Source organism: Urocitellus parryii, chromosome 3 (assembly GCF_045843805.1).
Source record: "Urocitellus parryii isolate mUroPar1 chromosome 3, mUroPar1.hap1, whole genome shotgun sequence".
NCBI classification, from domain to species: domain Eukaryota; kingdom Metazoa; phylum Chordata; class Mammalia; order Rodentia; family Sciuridae; genus Urocitellus; species Urocitellus parryii.
In genome coordinates, this window is record NC_135533.1 from 22,894,462 (window position 1) to 22,910,560 (window position 16,099).

Consider the following 16,099-nt stretch of genomic DNA (forward strand, 5'->3'; position numbering starts at 1 on the left):
ATATTAAAAATCTCTCTCTCTCTCTCTCTCTCTCTCTCTCTCTCTCTCTCTCTCTCTCTCTCTCTCCCTCTCTCTCTCTCCCTCTCTCAAAAAAAAAATTAAAAAAATAAAAATAAAATTACTTTGGTTGATAACTACAAAAGATATATATGGGACCTGGGGCTGTAGCTCAGTGGCAGAGCACTTGCCTAGCATGTGTGAGGCACTGGGTTCGATCCTCAGCACCACATAAAAATAAACAAAGTAAAGGCATTCTGTCCATCTATAACTACAAAAAATAAAAAATTGTTTTTTTATGTCACAACCAATTATTATGTTTGAAGGAACTATATTACCTGTATATAACAATTGTAATTTGTATTATGATTTAAGAAATGTGAAAAGTACATATTTAGAAACTGAGAAATATGTGTATATAATACATATGAACATATTTTTAATTAATTAAATAGAGATTATGTTGTTTTGTCATATTTTTCCATTTTGTTAAATATTCTCCAGCATTATTTTTATGGCTAGACTGTATTTCTTATTTACATTTGTTATCTATTGTATTTAGTAAATCTCTGTTATCTAAAATTTAGGAGAGTTTTACTATTATTAGTAATACTGAAGTGAATTTCCTTTTACCTAAATTTTGGTATACATTTAAAATCATTTCCTTAAGATAATTTCTTTAGAGTTGTTTAACAAAATGAGTATTCCTTTCAAAAAGCATATACCAGTTTATGTGTTATATATATATAAGAATGCCTTTTCCCAACATCAGGTATTACTAGTAAGGGACATTTTCGAATTTTTTTGGCTTTTTAATTTCTTTTCTTAGTTGTCTTTTATTATATAAGAGAAATGATTATCATAAAGTCTGCTGATCCTGGCATAACAGCCAACTTCTAATGCAGTTTATTTTGAAAGCTGTCATGTGTCTATTTATACGTATACCATGAAAATCTTCTACATATTACTTGTTTATAGATTTGTCAAAATGGATTTTGTTTGCTTCTTTGCTGGGGCAGGGGGTTTCTTAACCAGGCCTTCTCGCCTGAAATGATAAATTGTAGGTAAAGTGCATAACACAAATTAAGATAAATTATTATTGCTTTTATTTATCCTTCAACATCTTTTGAGTACTTGTGTAATTGATACTCATATGCATTGGGAATACAATTGCCCAAAAAACGGCCCAAATCCCTTCCCTCTTTAAACTTTCTTTATTAGGTGAGACAGGCAATAAAAATAAAATGATTAGTGCTAAAAAGGAAAAACCACACAGGAGGATATTACTGTTGTTATTGTTTACAGAGGACAGTCAAAATCTGCAATAGAATGTCATAGAAGACATTATTGACTTGTGTGAAGACCTGAAAGTAGTGAGGAATCAGCTGTTTTGAACACATGAAGAAGAGCATTTTGAGAGCCCCTGAAGAATAATCTGTGTTCTCTGTATTTTGTTTTTAACAGAGGCCAGTATTACCAGCTTGAAACAGGCTGCCCTGGTCAAAGCCCCTCTCATTCCAACTCTGAATACAATTGTGCAGTATCTAGACCTAACACCAAATCAGGAATACTTGTTTGAGAGAATCAAAGGTAACTATTAACTTGAATGGGAAAAAAATGAGAGCTTCTTCATGACATTGGGATTTTATAAATGAAGAAAAATAAAGAGAAACATTTTTTAGAAAAAATTAAGTGTAACCATGGTCTTTTGTTTCAAATATATATTTAATTAAGGCTAAATGAAGGCTTATGCCTGAAAAACTCTTGGATCCTTTATCTTATGTGCTAAGAATTGTCAAAATAAAAGCCTTGAATGTGTTAATAATAATTTTATTTTGAATCGGAACCTTAAATATGAGCCAAATGGGGTCAAGTTAATATTTCACTTATTTTCTACTCTTAGATATCAAGAATGGGTGCCATTACAACATTCTTTATATAATATCAACATGCTAACCTTTATCTTTCTTAATTTTTATCATTCCTATTTAATATTTGCTACCTTATGTTTCTGTTGTATTCTTATGAATTCTTTGTAATTTGGATAAACTTTGTAAAATGTTCTCATCCCTAAAATAAGTATTAAAAATAGTATTTTATTATTCATATTTATCATAAATCTTAATTTGAAAATGTTGCAGTGTTTTCCCTTTCCCTTACGTTTGAATTTGGGGTTCAGGAATAAGCATTTTTCATGACTTTGTAAGAACTTTTTCACATATGAAGGATTTCAATCATACAAATCTAGGAAGAATAATCTGCACAACCCTTTTGTACATATCACCCTGCCTTAACACCATCCACAAATCTCTGGGCAACCCTTACCCCATCCATACATATCCCCCCACCTACTTTTTGCCTTTAAAGCAAATTCTATATATCCTTACCAGTTATCTATAAATATTTCCTAATGTATCTCTAAAAGATGAAGACTTTAAAATACCATCATTCAGGGAGGCATGGTGACACAGCCTTAATCCCAGTTACTCCAGAAGCTAAGGCAGAAGGATCACAAGTTCAAGGCCAACCTGGGCAACTGATTAGCAAAATCCTATCTCAAAATAAAATATAAGAAGGGATGGGGGTGTAGTTCAGTGTAAAGTACCCCTGGGTTCAATCCCCAGTATTATAAAAATTAAAAAACAAAACCAAAAACCACTCAGCTACACCTAAGTACAACATAGTTATCATACCTAATATTTTTAACTTTTCCTTTATTTCATGAACTGTCCAGTCTGTATAAGTTCAAATAAAATTTCTTTTTTGTGTAATATTATTTTTTAGTTGTAGTTGGTTGGACACAATACCTTTATTTTATTTATTTTGATATGGTGCTGAGGATCAAACTCAGGGCCATGCATGTGCTAGGTGAGTGCTCTACTGCTAAGCCACAACCCCATCCCCAAATAAAATTTCTTTTAGGCTTTAGGGTTCCTATTCATTCTCCCCTCAAACCCCTTGCAGTGTATTTGTTGAAAGACTAGATTGTTTGCCCTATAGAATTGCCCTTGGTCTGGGTTTTATTGAGCATATCCATGGTATAATTTTACATGACCCTCCCTCCGTTTTCTGGGGTTCCTGTCAACTTGGGTTCAAAGATTTTAGCAAGATTGCCTCATAGATGGCAGGGTGTTTGTATATCCAAAAACAATGTGTAAATATATTCATACAGACACACACATATGTATATACATATAAGGTAAATATATGTGTATATATACAATATGACATATCAAATATACAAAGAATTTTAAAAGAGTGTGATGAACACTGTACCACCAGGATTGAACATTTAGAAATATTTTGCCACCTTTGATTGTCTTATTGTCTTTCTCTGGTGCATATACTTTTTTTCCTGTACCATTTAGAAGTAACATTGCAGATATCATTACATTTACTTTTTCAGCATGCATTTTGCTAAAAATAAGCTTTTAGGGCTGTGGGTGCAGCTTGATGATAAGAGCACTTGCCTCTCCAGTGTAAGGCCCTTGGGTCATTCCCCAGCGCCACAAAACCTACATAGATAAAAGAATTTAACTTTTATGTAGTCATGATAATAGTTATCACACTTTAAAAACTAACAGTTCTATAATACCATCTAATCTAAAGTCCATATTTAGATTTCCCAGTTGTTCAATGACTTTTGAAGAATCCAGGGTTCTTATCCCACATTTTAGATTTGTCTAATACTTTTTTCATAGTGATGTTTAATTTGATCTTTCATATTCTGTGTTTATTTTGGATGTTTTGTTCAGGTTTTTAAGATGATGTGCTTATTGTAATCCTTTAGCCTTTTTTTTTTTTTGGCATGTCTTTAGCTTTTTAATTTTATCTTTTATTTTTTTAAGTGTTGGGCATGCTAGGGAAGCAGCATACCACTAAGCTATATCTCCATCCTCTAGCTTTTTTTTTTACACAAATGCAGCACAGCTTTTCATTTCTCTGGTTGTATATGATGTAGAATCACACCATTTGTGTGATCATACCCATACATAGAGTAATAATGTCGGTCTCATTCCACCATCTTTCCCACACACACATCCCCTCCTCTCCTTTCTCTCCCCTCTGCCCAATCCAAAGTTCCTCCATTCTTCCCTTGCCCCTAGTCCACTTACCAGAGAAAACATTTGGCCTTTGTTTTGGGGGGATTGGTTTATTATCTTTGCTTAGCATGATATTCTCCAATTCCATTCATTTATTTGCAAATGCCATAATTTCATTCTTCTTTAAGGCTGAATATTCCGTTGTGTATATATACCACAGTTTCTCTATCCATTCATCTATTGAAGGTCATCTAGGTTGGTTCCACAGTTTAGCTATTGTGAATCGAACTCTTTTAACTTTTTTAATGTTGTCTTTGTTTACACAGAACTTTCTCAGGGAGGCTGTATGAGCTCGTTTAGATGGAATAGAGGTGGAGACTTCAAAGGACGAAAATGGGATACAGATCTGCCCACTGATTCTGCTGTAAGACCTTAATTGAATTTTTTTTTTTCAGTTTAATATTTTGGATACTAGACTGGTGGTTTTGTTTTTCCATTGTAAAAATAGGTATTTAAAAAGAATTTTGAGGGCTCGGGATGTGGCTCAAGTGGTAGCGCACTCTCGTGGCATGCGTGAGGCACTGGGTTCGATCCTCAGCACCACATAAAAAAAAAAAATTAAAGATATTGTGTCCACCTAAAAGTAAAAAATAAATATTAAAAAAAAAAAAGAATTTTGAGGGCTGGGGTTGTGGCTCAGTGGTAGAACACTTGCCTAGCATGTGTGAGGCACTGGGTTTGATTCTCAGCACCACATATAAATAAGTGAATAAAATAAAAGTCCATAAACAACTGAAAAAAATGTTTAAAAAGAGAAGAATTTTGAAACTTAATGAATTATGGTAGGCCCAGTTTCTCAACCCAACTGGTTAATACTTTTGTACATTTTTTTCCCATGTACTTAGGTGGTCTTATTTTTTAATGTTTTTATCATACTGTAATCATTCCTGTATATAAAATCATGTAGCCTGATTTTTTTTTTCATTTTTTGCAATATGTAAGAATTTTTTTGTTTTTACATACTGTCATTCTATTTTGTTCTATTTTGGTCATAGAAAACTAGGAAACTTGTGGTGGGGAAAGAATTTTTGTTTTTCTATCTTAATGTTGCAAGGAATATTATCGTGCTTATTTCTTTCTTATCTGGGATCAACATTTTAAGAAAGATTTCTAGCATCAAATTTTCCAGATTAAAGAGCATATAAGTTTTTGTTACACTTAAAAGAGTTTATCAAAATCCTTTTTCCTTATCTTTTTATCTAATAATTATATGTGAAAATTAAGTTTTAAATGTTGATATTCAAGTTAAGAATTGGATATATGTGCATTTTATCTTGGTTTTGCTGAGTTAATGAGTATGAATGTTATCCACTGAACAAAAAACCAAGAAATATCCTGCTTTTCTGGGTGGCTTTATTTCATTTTGTTTTGCTTTCTGGATGCTTTTGGTTTTATGAAAAAACAAAAAAAGGGTCTAGGGCTGTGGGTCAGCGGTAGAGCACTCGTCTCGTATGTGTGAGGCCCTGGGTTTGATCCTCAGCACCACATAAATAAAATAAAAAGGTAATGTGTCCACCTACATCTAAAAAAAAAATATTAAAAAAAAAACATTAAATATTTAAGGTAGAGAAGTTTGGTGTTTAAACTGTCCCTACCTTATATGACCCCCACTCCCTAACACACAGTTAATAAGATAATGGTACCTTTGTAGGCTAGAATATTTCATGTTTTTTAATTTGAAAAGGAAACCTTTACATCAAAATTTACACTTAGGGCTGGGGATGTGGCTCAAGCGGTAGCACGCTCGCCTGGCATGCATGCAACCAGGGTTCGATCCTCAGCACCACATACCAACAAAGATGTTGTGTCCGCGGAGAACTAAAAAATAAATATTAAAAAAAAAATTCTCTCTCTCTCTCTCTCTCTCTCTCTCTCTCTCTCTCTCTCTCCTCTCTTTTAAAAAAAAATTTACACTTAATGATGGTAAATACATTTTTTTATTTTAAATTTTTAGTGGATTATTTGAACTAAGCCTAGCCTCCCTTCTTAAACATAGTGTACAATTAAAGAGGAAATGATTCTATTAGTGAAATCCTTATCTTTATTGAAAATAATACTTTTGAAATAATACTTTTAAAGAGTAGATATGCTACCTGAATTATGACTTTTTTATCTTTTCATTTTATAAATTTTATCTTAAGCATAACTTCTTCAAAGCAATTTTGCTAATTCTCTCTTTTTGTTGTTGTTTTGTTGTTGTTTTTTTTATTGTTGGTTGTTCAAAACATTACATAGTTCTTGATATATCATATTTCACAGTTTGATTCAAGTGGGTTATGAACTCCCATTTTTACCCTGTATACAGATTGCAGAATCACATCAGTTACACTTCCATTGATTTACACATTGCCATTCTAGTGTCTGTTGTATTCTGCTGCCTTTCCTATCCTCTACTATCCCCCCTCCCCTCCCCTCCGCTAATTCTCTCTTGAGGGAAAACTTTGTAAGGGATACATCCATACTAGATTTCATGTTAACTTTGAACAATTGTTTTCTCATCTTCAGATCATCATGCATGTATTTTGCACCTACCTTGATTCCAGATTACCTCCACATCCCAAGTACCCTGATGGAAAAACATTTACTTCTCAGCACTTTGTTCAGACACCAAATAAACCAGGTATAGACCTCTCCTAAAAGAATGTGTTGAGATTTTCGTATGAAATATGTCTGGTGTTTAGTTTTTTAATGTAACATTTTTCTTTACAGATGTTACAAATGAGAATGTTTTTTGCATTTATCAGAGTGCTATCAATCCTCCACATTATGAGCTAATCTACCAGCGTCATGTCTACAATCTTCCAAAGGTATTTCTACATATAGAGAAGTCACTGTTACAGAAGGTCATGGGTGACTTATTTTGATAATGTTTTAAAATTAGTATCTGTTTGGAGAATAGTAAGAGTTTTTTTTATTATTTTTTTAATATTTATTTTTTAGTTTTCAGTAGACACAACATCTTTATTTTATTTTTATGTGGTGCTGAGGATTGAACCCAGCACCCTGCGCATGCCAGGCAAGCACGCTACCGCTTGAGCCACATCCCCAGCCCCAGTAAGAGTTTTAAATTAGGGGAAATGTGTTTCTTTATATTATTCTCTTCTTTTGACTATAAAAGTAAGAAAAACTACTCATTCAGAGGCAGCTATAGTTAACATTTTAGTGTATTACCTTTTAGATACTTTCATTTTGATCTTTTTGTGTATTTTTTGTGGGTTAAAAATCATTGTTCTGCTTTTAAAATTAACTTTATATTATAATTTCCTATTCCATAGAAATACTACTTAATAGCTATAAGAAACATTAGCCAAGCATGGTGGTGCACATGTGTAATCCCAGCAATTTGGGAGACTGAGTCAGGAGGATCCAAGTTTGAGACTACCTACAGCAACTTAGTGAAACCCTGTCTCAAAAAAAAAAAAAAAATAGCTTGGGATGTGACTCAATGTTAAAACACCTGTGGGTTAAATCCTCAGTACAAAAAAAAAAAAAAAAGATGTGATTACACATCTTCAGTTTCTTGAGTAAAAACAACCTAAATCAGGATAAGTAGATAAAAGTAGGGGCAGGGGTTGTGGCTCAGCGGTAGAGCGCTCATCTCGCACGCGTGAGACCCTGGGTTCGATCCTCAGCACCACATAAAAAATAAATGAGTGAAATAAAGGTATTGTGTCCAACTACAACTAAAAAATAAAAAGTAAATTTAAAAAGTTAATCTGTAAATTGAAAATTTAAATTTGCTATTTTTATAGACCAACAATTACAAAATAATAGTTTGTTTTTAGAGCTAGCAAAATTGCCTAGTAGTCCCTTGTAGATAAAATAAATTTATATTTAACCTGTTATTTGCATATTTTTTTTTTTTTTTTAAAGAGAGAGTGAGAGATAGAGATAGAGAGAGAGAGAGAGAATTTTTTTAATATTCACTTTTTTTTAGTTTTCGGCGGACACAACATCCTTGTCTGTATGTGGTGCTGAGGATCGAACCCGGGCCGCACGCATGCCAGGCGAGCGCGCCACCGCTTGAGCCACATCCCCAGCCCCTGTTATTTGCATATTAAGGCATGATGTAATGTGTTTTGAAGAATGACTAAAAGCTTTTTAAATTCTCACACTTGTTTATGTATGAGTTTAGGGCATAGAGCACTTTTTGTGTGTAGCATTCAGGGGCACCCATTTCAGAGTAACTCTCCAGGCCTCTCTCAGTGCTGTTACTATGCATGGAACTCTCAAAATGTCAACTTTTTGTTTATGTTTTGGGTCTCGGCTTTTAAATCTTTCCCTTGAGGAGGTCTCTGCCTTGCTGGTCTAGGGTAGATGCCTTCTAGTGTTCCTATAGTATCTATCCTACAACCCTCATAATATTTCCTCGCACTCTGTTGTATCTCTTCATTTTCTGTCTGCTTTTCCTACTTGATATTAAAGCTCCTGAATTATTTGTACCCTTTCTGTCTTGCCACAAATATTCCCATTTCCTCACACAAAGTGTAGACGTTTTGTTTAATGAAGGAAGGAAAATCTGAATTATGTGGAATTCTGAGTGGTAGGATATGAATTGATAAGATCTGCATTTATCTGCCAGACTGAATCTTTTTAGATTAATTTAAATTTTCTTTTTTGTCTTGGTTCTAGGGCAGAAATAATATGTTTCATACTTTGTTAATGTTCCTCTACATCATAAAGACCAAAGAGTCAGGAATGCTTGGGTAGGTATTTAAACATAAGTACTTAATTTATTTACTGTTTTTCTTCTTATATTAAGATTCTGTAGGCGGCAACATCACCTGATTAGTGAACTGAACCTTCAGTGCAGTTTCTGTTACTAGCTCAGCCCTGTCATTCACAGACTATCCCATCTTGGGCAAGTCCATTAACTCCTCAGAACCTCCATTTGTTAATTGGTGAAAGGCAACTAGACCACATCATTGGCTTTATACTTGTGTCTCCTGGAGGAATAGCTCTGAGATAGATAAAAATTGGGCTTATAGCCAGCACAGTGGCTATTAAGGAGACGGAGGCAGGAGGCTCACAGTTTCAAGGCCAAAGTGGGCAACTTAGTGAAACCCTACCCTGTCTTGGAATTTTAAAAATTAAAAAATAAAAATTTAAAGGGCTGAGGGATGTAGTTCTGTGGTAAAGCACCCCAGGGGTTCTTCCCCAGTACACGGGATAGGAGGTGGAATCAGGCTTTTGCCACTTGAAAACTAGGGGGGAAAAAAAACTTGGACGTCCATTATTTCCAAGCTATTTCCTCTCAGACACAGAGTATTCCGTAAAATGTTTGTACTTGCAGAGAACTAAGTTGGTACCCACTCCAAAGTATTGTTAACTGGGATAGACAAACTAGTCCACTGAAGTTTTTTTGGGTTTTTTGGGAGGGTACTGGGGATTGAATACAGGGATACTCAACCAGTGAGCCACATCCCCAGCCCTGTTTGGTATTTTATTTAGAGACAGGGTCTCACTGAGTTGCTTAGCGTATTACTTTTGCTGAGGCTGGCTTTGAACTTGTGAACCTCCTGATTCAGCCTCATAAGCCATTGGGATTATAAGCATGTGCCGTGGCTCCCTGCCACTGCATTAAAGTTTTTAGCTTGGTAATGGAGCTCACATAGTATTACACTGTGGTATTGTCATTTTAATGATTCAGAATTTTAGTATATCAAACAATATTTGAAATAAGTTGACCCCTGCTGATCTTGGAATCGAAAGATTAAGCCTGAAGACCTGGATTCTGAGCCTAGTTCTGCCATCGAAGGCTGATGAAATGTAAAGGGAAGGGCTTCAACCAAAAGGTATCTGGCCAGCTCTGCTTCTGATAGGCATGCCTTTGTTTAAAAAGATTTTGTTTAAGCATCCTGTTCATAATTTAGAGGTTACTCATGTTCCAGAACTAAACTGCATTGAGCACTTGGAACATAGCTGGTGTAAATTGAGATGCTAGTGTAAAATGTATACCAGATTTCAAAGACTACCAAAGAGAGTATCATCTTAGTAATTTTGTATAGTAGTTATATGAAATACAACTTTGGATGTATTGAGTTAAATAAAATATACTCTTAAAATTATGCCAGGTACAGAGGTACATGCCTGTAATTCTAGTTTGGAGGCTGAGGCAAAAGGATCAAAGTTTGGGGCCATCCTGGACAACTTAGCAGTACCCTAACTCAAAGTAAAAAGGGCTGGGGATACAGCTCAGTGGTAGAGCCCTTCCATAGCATGCACGAGGCCTGGGTTCAATTCCCACTACCATGGTAATGATAATTTCTTTTTACTTAGGTTTCTACTAGAGAATTTCAATTTTTTAAAAATTTTTTAATATTTATTTTTTAGTTTTCGGCAGACACAACATCTTTGTTTGTGTGTGGTGCTGAGGATCGAACCCGGGCCGCACGCATGCCAGGGGAGCGCGCTACCACTTGAGCCACATCCCCTGCCCAAGAATTTCAAATTATTTATGGCCTGCATTTGAGGCTTACATCATATTGCATTTCTGTTGAACAACAATACTCTAGAGAAGCAAAGCTCCTGTCCTTAAATATATTAGATGCAAAAGATTAAGACAGATATGAGGGCTGGGGTTGTGGCCCAGTGGTAGAGCACTCGCCTGGCATGTGTGAGGCACTTTTGATCTTCAGCACCACATAAAAATGAACCAATAAAATAAAAGTAAATACATATTTTTAGTATAAGACAGGAAAATAACTTTTGCAGGGCATGTAAACTAACACAGCTCTTCATTCTTCTTTATTCTTTTTAGTTGTAGATGGATATAATAACTTTTTTTATTTATTTTTATCTGGTGCTGAGGATCGAACCCAGTGCCTCACACATGCTAGGCGAGCACTGTACCCCTGAGCCACAACCCCAACCTTCTTCATTCTTTTTTTTTTATTATTATTATTATTATATTGGGAGGGTACCAGGGATTATAGAGCACTTAACCACTGAGCCATATCCCCAGCCCTTTTTATATTATTTTGAGACAGGATCTTGTTGAGTTGCCAAGGCTAGCTTTGAACTCACCATACTCCTGCCTCAGCTTTTCCAGCTGCTGGGATTACAGGCATATGCCACCATACCTAGCTGTTTGTTTTAATTTGTTTGTTGTTTGTTTGTTTGTTTATTTTTAACAAAGGGGGGGAAACTTTGAAATTAAAAACCTTTTTATGGGTTGGGATTGTAGCTCAGCAGTAGAACACTTGCCTAGCACAGGAGGGGCCCGGGTTCCATCCTCAGCACCACATAAAAATAAAGGTATTGTGTTGTGTCCATCTACACCTAAAAAAAATAAATATTTTTAAAAAAACTTTTTAATGTGATTGACATATCTTTTATTATGCTTTCTAAATCATTTGAGTAGTTAAAAACTACCATCTTATAACTTAAAGGCAGTTGAATAGCTCAAATAAAGTCTATTTGGAATCATGACCTTAAAGCTTCAGATAATCCAAATATATTATCAGTTCAATGCCAGATATTTGTGCAGTTCCTGGAAATAGATAAATGTTTTACTTCCAAAAGAGGGGGAAAAAATTGCACAGTAACTTAAATGTTCTGTTTAGCAAAAGACATCATAAATAAAATTTAGTGATAAATGACAACCTGAGACAAGACATTACATACTGCGTTACATACAGCAAACTCAAGTTAATATCCATAGCATATAAAGAATGCATATAATTAAGTAGAAAATTAAAATATAGAAAAATAGCAACAATATCAAAGACTTTTTTTGCAGAAAAGTATTGTGCACATGCCTAATAACTACCAAAAGATACTTAACTTCATAAACAATCAAGCCTAAATTAGAATATTTCTTCCTAGCAAATGAAATTTAATTGTTTGCATTATCAGGTTATGAAAAAATAGGGCATCACATTTGACAAATTACCTATTTTGAAGCATTGTTTTGTTTTGTTTTGTTTTGCTGTAGTGGAGATTGAGGCCAGGGATGTTCTGCTAGTAAACTACATCCTCAATCCTCCTTTTTTTTTTTTTGGCCAGGAGTCAGTGGGCAGTGAAGTAGGGCTGGGGAGACCAGGGATTGAACCCAGGAGTGCTTTACCACTGAGCTACATTTCTAAGCCAATTTTTAATTTTGATTTTGTATTTATTTACTTTTTGGTACTAGGGCTTGAACTTAGTGTTGCTCTACCACTGAGCTACATCCCCACTTTTAATTTTTATTTTGGGACAGAGTCTTATTGAGTTGCCCAGACTGACCTCAAACTTGCAATCCTTCTACCTCAGTCTCCTGTAGTTTGGATTACAGGTTTGCACCACTATGCCCAGCTTGAAGGTATTTTTGGTAATATAGCTATGTTTTTAATTTTTATCACTTAATACATTCTCATAATTTCTAAAGTCATATAGTGCTAAAAGTTCATGACTCTCATAGTTCCAAACAATAAAGGTATATACAGCACTTTCTTCAGTCTTCACTTTTAGACATTCTCTGTTGATTTCTTGTTTTGTTAGATGAGTGATTTATCTCTTTTGTAGTCCTTCTATTTTCTATTCCCCTTGTACTTCCAATATATTTATATCACTCTCTAGCGTAGATTTGTATTTGTATAATATGAAATATGGTTTAGTTTAAGATCAATTAATAGGAGCTGGCGTTGTGGCTCAGTGGTGGAGTGCTTGCCTAGCATGTGTGAGGCAATGGGTTCAATTCTCAGCACCACATATAAATAAATGGATAAAATAAAGGTTCATCAATACCTAAAAAAAAAATTTTTTTTAAGTGTATTAATAATAAACATGCAAACTTACCAAAGCATTTCTTCATAATAATTAGTAAATTCCTAATTCAAGTCAAGCAAATAAAAGTCTCTAAGAGGCCTCATCTCTATAGAATCCACTTTTTAAAATTTAATTGACTCTTTAATCTTATTTACTGAAGTTATTCTGTTAGCTCTCTTTATTATCTGGTATAATAGTTCTCAAAGTCCACTGAAAAATTAATTTTCAACGCTCCATAAATCTATTTATTGTAAACTTGGGTTTTAAGCACAGTTAAGAAAGTAATTACTGTTACTAGAATTTACCTGATAAGCCATGTGTGACATGGTTCATTGCCAAGTAGCATTAAATGTCATCAATTAAACATATATTCCTTATAAGGATTCTTGTTTTTGTTGTTAGTTAAAGACCTTAAATGCTTGGTAAGCAGTTCTGCTAAAACTTGTTTTGTTTTTTCTCTTTATAGGAGAGTTAATCTTGGTCTATCTGGTGTGAATATCTTATGGATTTTTGGCGAGTAGTTGGTTATTTAATTCCAAACATTTGGACTTTTATTTTATTGAACCAAGCTGAATTTAAGCATCTTTGAGTCATTCTCTCTCCTGAAATAAGATACATATGTGTATACGTTATAGATTCCTTAGATTTAACCAAAAAAATTAGCTATTGTGAAACTTTCTTGTGAAAATATACTCTATATCTTCTACTTTAAAAACATTATCTTTGATTTTATGTTGCATTTCAGAAATTTGAATTGACTATAAAACTGTAACCCTTTGGATTTTTGTTGACACAAAGTAGAGCAGTTCCTTTAATTAAATAAATTTAAGAACCCTTTTTCTTTGTAACAGGAATGATCTACCTCATTCTTCCACCACAAACATGTTTTTTAGTTATGTTATTCGGTAGTATAAGTACTTAAAAAAGAAAATTGCTAATTTAGTTTGTTTTATCTGTTTTTCCAGTGTTCTGCAAATCAGTCTAAAGCTCGTATTCAAAGAAATGAAATTAGTTTCTAAGTTATGTTTTAATTAGTCCATGTGTGTTTTCAAAATATTATTAAAAGAGGCTCGACAGTGTTGGCATTTTAAAATGTCAGCACAAGATTAAATTTAGTTGGTAGAACTAACTATTTGGATTTTAGTTAAGAGTTTGAGACATTAAGAAAACTGTTGACTGCTTTGGTTTTAGCAACTCAGTTTCACTGTTAAATAGTATTTTGCTGTTAGTTCTGTTCTTTAAGATTATAGTGATGGGGCTGGGGATGTGGCTCAAGCGGTAGCGCGCTCACCTGCCATGCGTGCGGCCCGGGTTCGATCCTCAGCACCACATACCAACAAAGATGTTGTGTCCGCCGAGAACTAAAAAAATTAAAAAAAAAAAGATTATAGTGATATCCTATTCATTTAAAGTATTTAGATACAATATTTTAGAATATCTAGAATGAGAAGATACCGAATTTTAAGTTTTGCTTGACTCTCCATCTTTATTTTCTACGTGTATATGACATTGCCAGCAGTGGCATATGCTTTTCTTGATTGACATTTTATTAGAGACTGCTGCTTCCATGACCTTTCTGCAAACCTGAAAGTGGCTTAAACCAATATCTTCTAAAGTATTATATATGCGTCCCCTTTTGTATAATTTGTAAATTGTTTTTCAAAAAAGCTGTTTCTGTTTTTAAAAGTTGATGTCAAATAGAAAGGAACTTTTAACTGTTTTCAATATGTTCAGTATATTTAGTATAACATTTTAAAGGAAAATAATATTTAATTATGTTAAATATAAGAACATGTTAAAATTTAAATATGTTTTCAAAAGTTATCCGGATGTCATGGAATAGCAACTGCTATGCTGTTGTGTATACTTTATTAAAAGCAGTCCAAAGAAAATTTTTTATAATACATAAGACTATGTTAAAAAACAAAAAAAGGTATTTTGTCTGCAATGTGGCTAGACTCTAGGTATAGCTTTCTTGTATTAACTTTTCTTTGCAAATGTTTTAGCCAGTTTGTATTTGTCTTGTTTCCTTCCTCTTTTTGGGTGGGTGGGTGGGGTTGTTGTTGCTGCTGCTGCTGCTGCTACTGAGGATTGAATCCAGAGCCTCATGCATGCTAAACACACACTCTCTTCCTGAACTATAACCCCAGCCCCAAAGATAGCAAATGTTTTGGTCCTTGTGTTAAAATGAATCAGTATCTACTAATATCTCTTAAGTAAATGTTATTTCTAGGATATATGTCACAAGTTTTTTTAATTGCTTGAATCCTTGTGAGGTCAGATCCACTAATTTAGATTACGTGCACTATGTCATTTATCTTTTCTTCCTCTGTCAGTATCAGCCTTTACTTAAACCACATTTGTTCTTGAGCATACTTCATTTATAATTCAATTCCTCCTGAGACATAACAATACTATGTTGCTTTGCTTTCTCAAGCTCATGCATACTTTAAACTGATATTTTGATAGTGAAAACGTGTAACATGGAAGGGGACATTTTCTAAACTTAGCCTTGTAATATAAATCATTTACATGTGAACATTGCTCAAAGGGCAGTCTTTGGTACTGTTTCACTATATATGCTTTTCCTTAGCGATCTCATTCATTCCACAGCTTCATTTATCATTTCTCTGCCTGATTCCTGAGATCATCACCAGGCACCGCATCTCTCCTGAGCTCTGGTGTTACATTTCCTGTTACCTGTCAGACATTTCCAGTTGGGGATTGTGTAGACTGTCTACGTCTGGAACTGAATTCACATCTGCCAAAACTCGCTCCCTCTTCTATCATCCCTTTCTCTGTTCTTTGTACTACCAGTTGCCCATCCTCAAAACTCTGGTGTCATCTTTGATTCCTTGAGCTCCCTGGGTCCCCAATCCAATCAGGCAGCAAACCTCATCCATTCTTTCTTAACAATGTCTCTTGCAGCTGTCCCCTTCCATTTCTGCCACCACTCTGCTCATTTACACACTTATCAACTCACACAGGACTACTGCAACAGCCTAATTAATCTCACAGCCTCCTAATTGTTGCCATGCTTCCAGATTTTCCAATTCATCCTACACATTCTCTTCAAATTTATCTTCCTGAAACACCTGTTTGATCATTTCATTCCCCTGATAAATTCCTTAGCTTGACATTTAAAGCCCTCCACAATCTGGCCCCAACCTGGCCTTCAGCAACCAAATCCTTGGCTTCAGCCAGTGCAGGCTGCTCCCTGCTTGCTGGGTTCTCTGCCTGCTCCCTCCTTC

General features: G+C 34.5%; 1 protein-coding gene across 2 annotated transcripts in view; it reads left to right on the plus strand.

The window, feature by feature from the left end:
- Tmem209 (transmembrane protein 209) overlaps nt 1–14,869 on the plus strand; it is a 33,638-nt gene extending 18,769 nt beyond the window's left edge. For both annotated transcript variants that reach the window (XM_026392796.2, XM_026392797.2), the window contains exons 10-15: nt 1,462–1,587; nt 4,367–4,464; nt 6,606–6,720; nt 6,810–6,907; nt 8,733–8,806; nt 13,315–14,869. In XM_026392796.2, the coding sequence (XP_026248581.1) occupies nt 1,462–1,587; nt 4,367–4,464; nt 6,606–6,720; nt 6,810–6,907; nt 8,733–8,806; nt 13,315–13,369 (566 nt within the window). In that variant the 3' untranslated portion in view covers nt 13,370–14,869. The remainder of the gene's footprint in view (nt 1–1,461; nt 1,588–4,366; nt 4,465–6,605; nt 6,721–6,809; nt 6,908–8,732; nt 8,807–13,314) is intronic.
- Nucleotides 14,870–16,099: the final 1,230 nt, after the last annotated feature.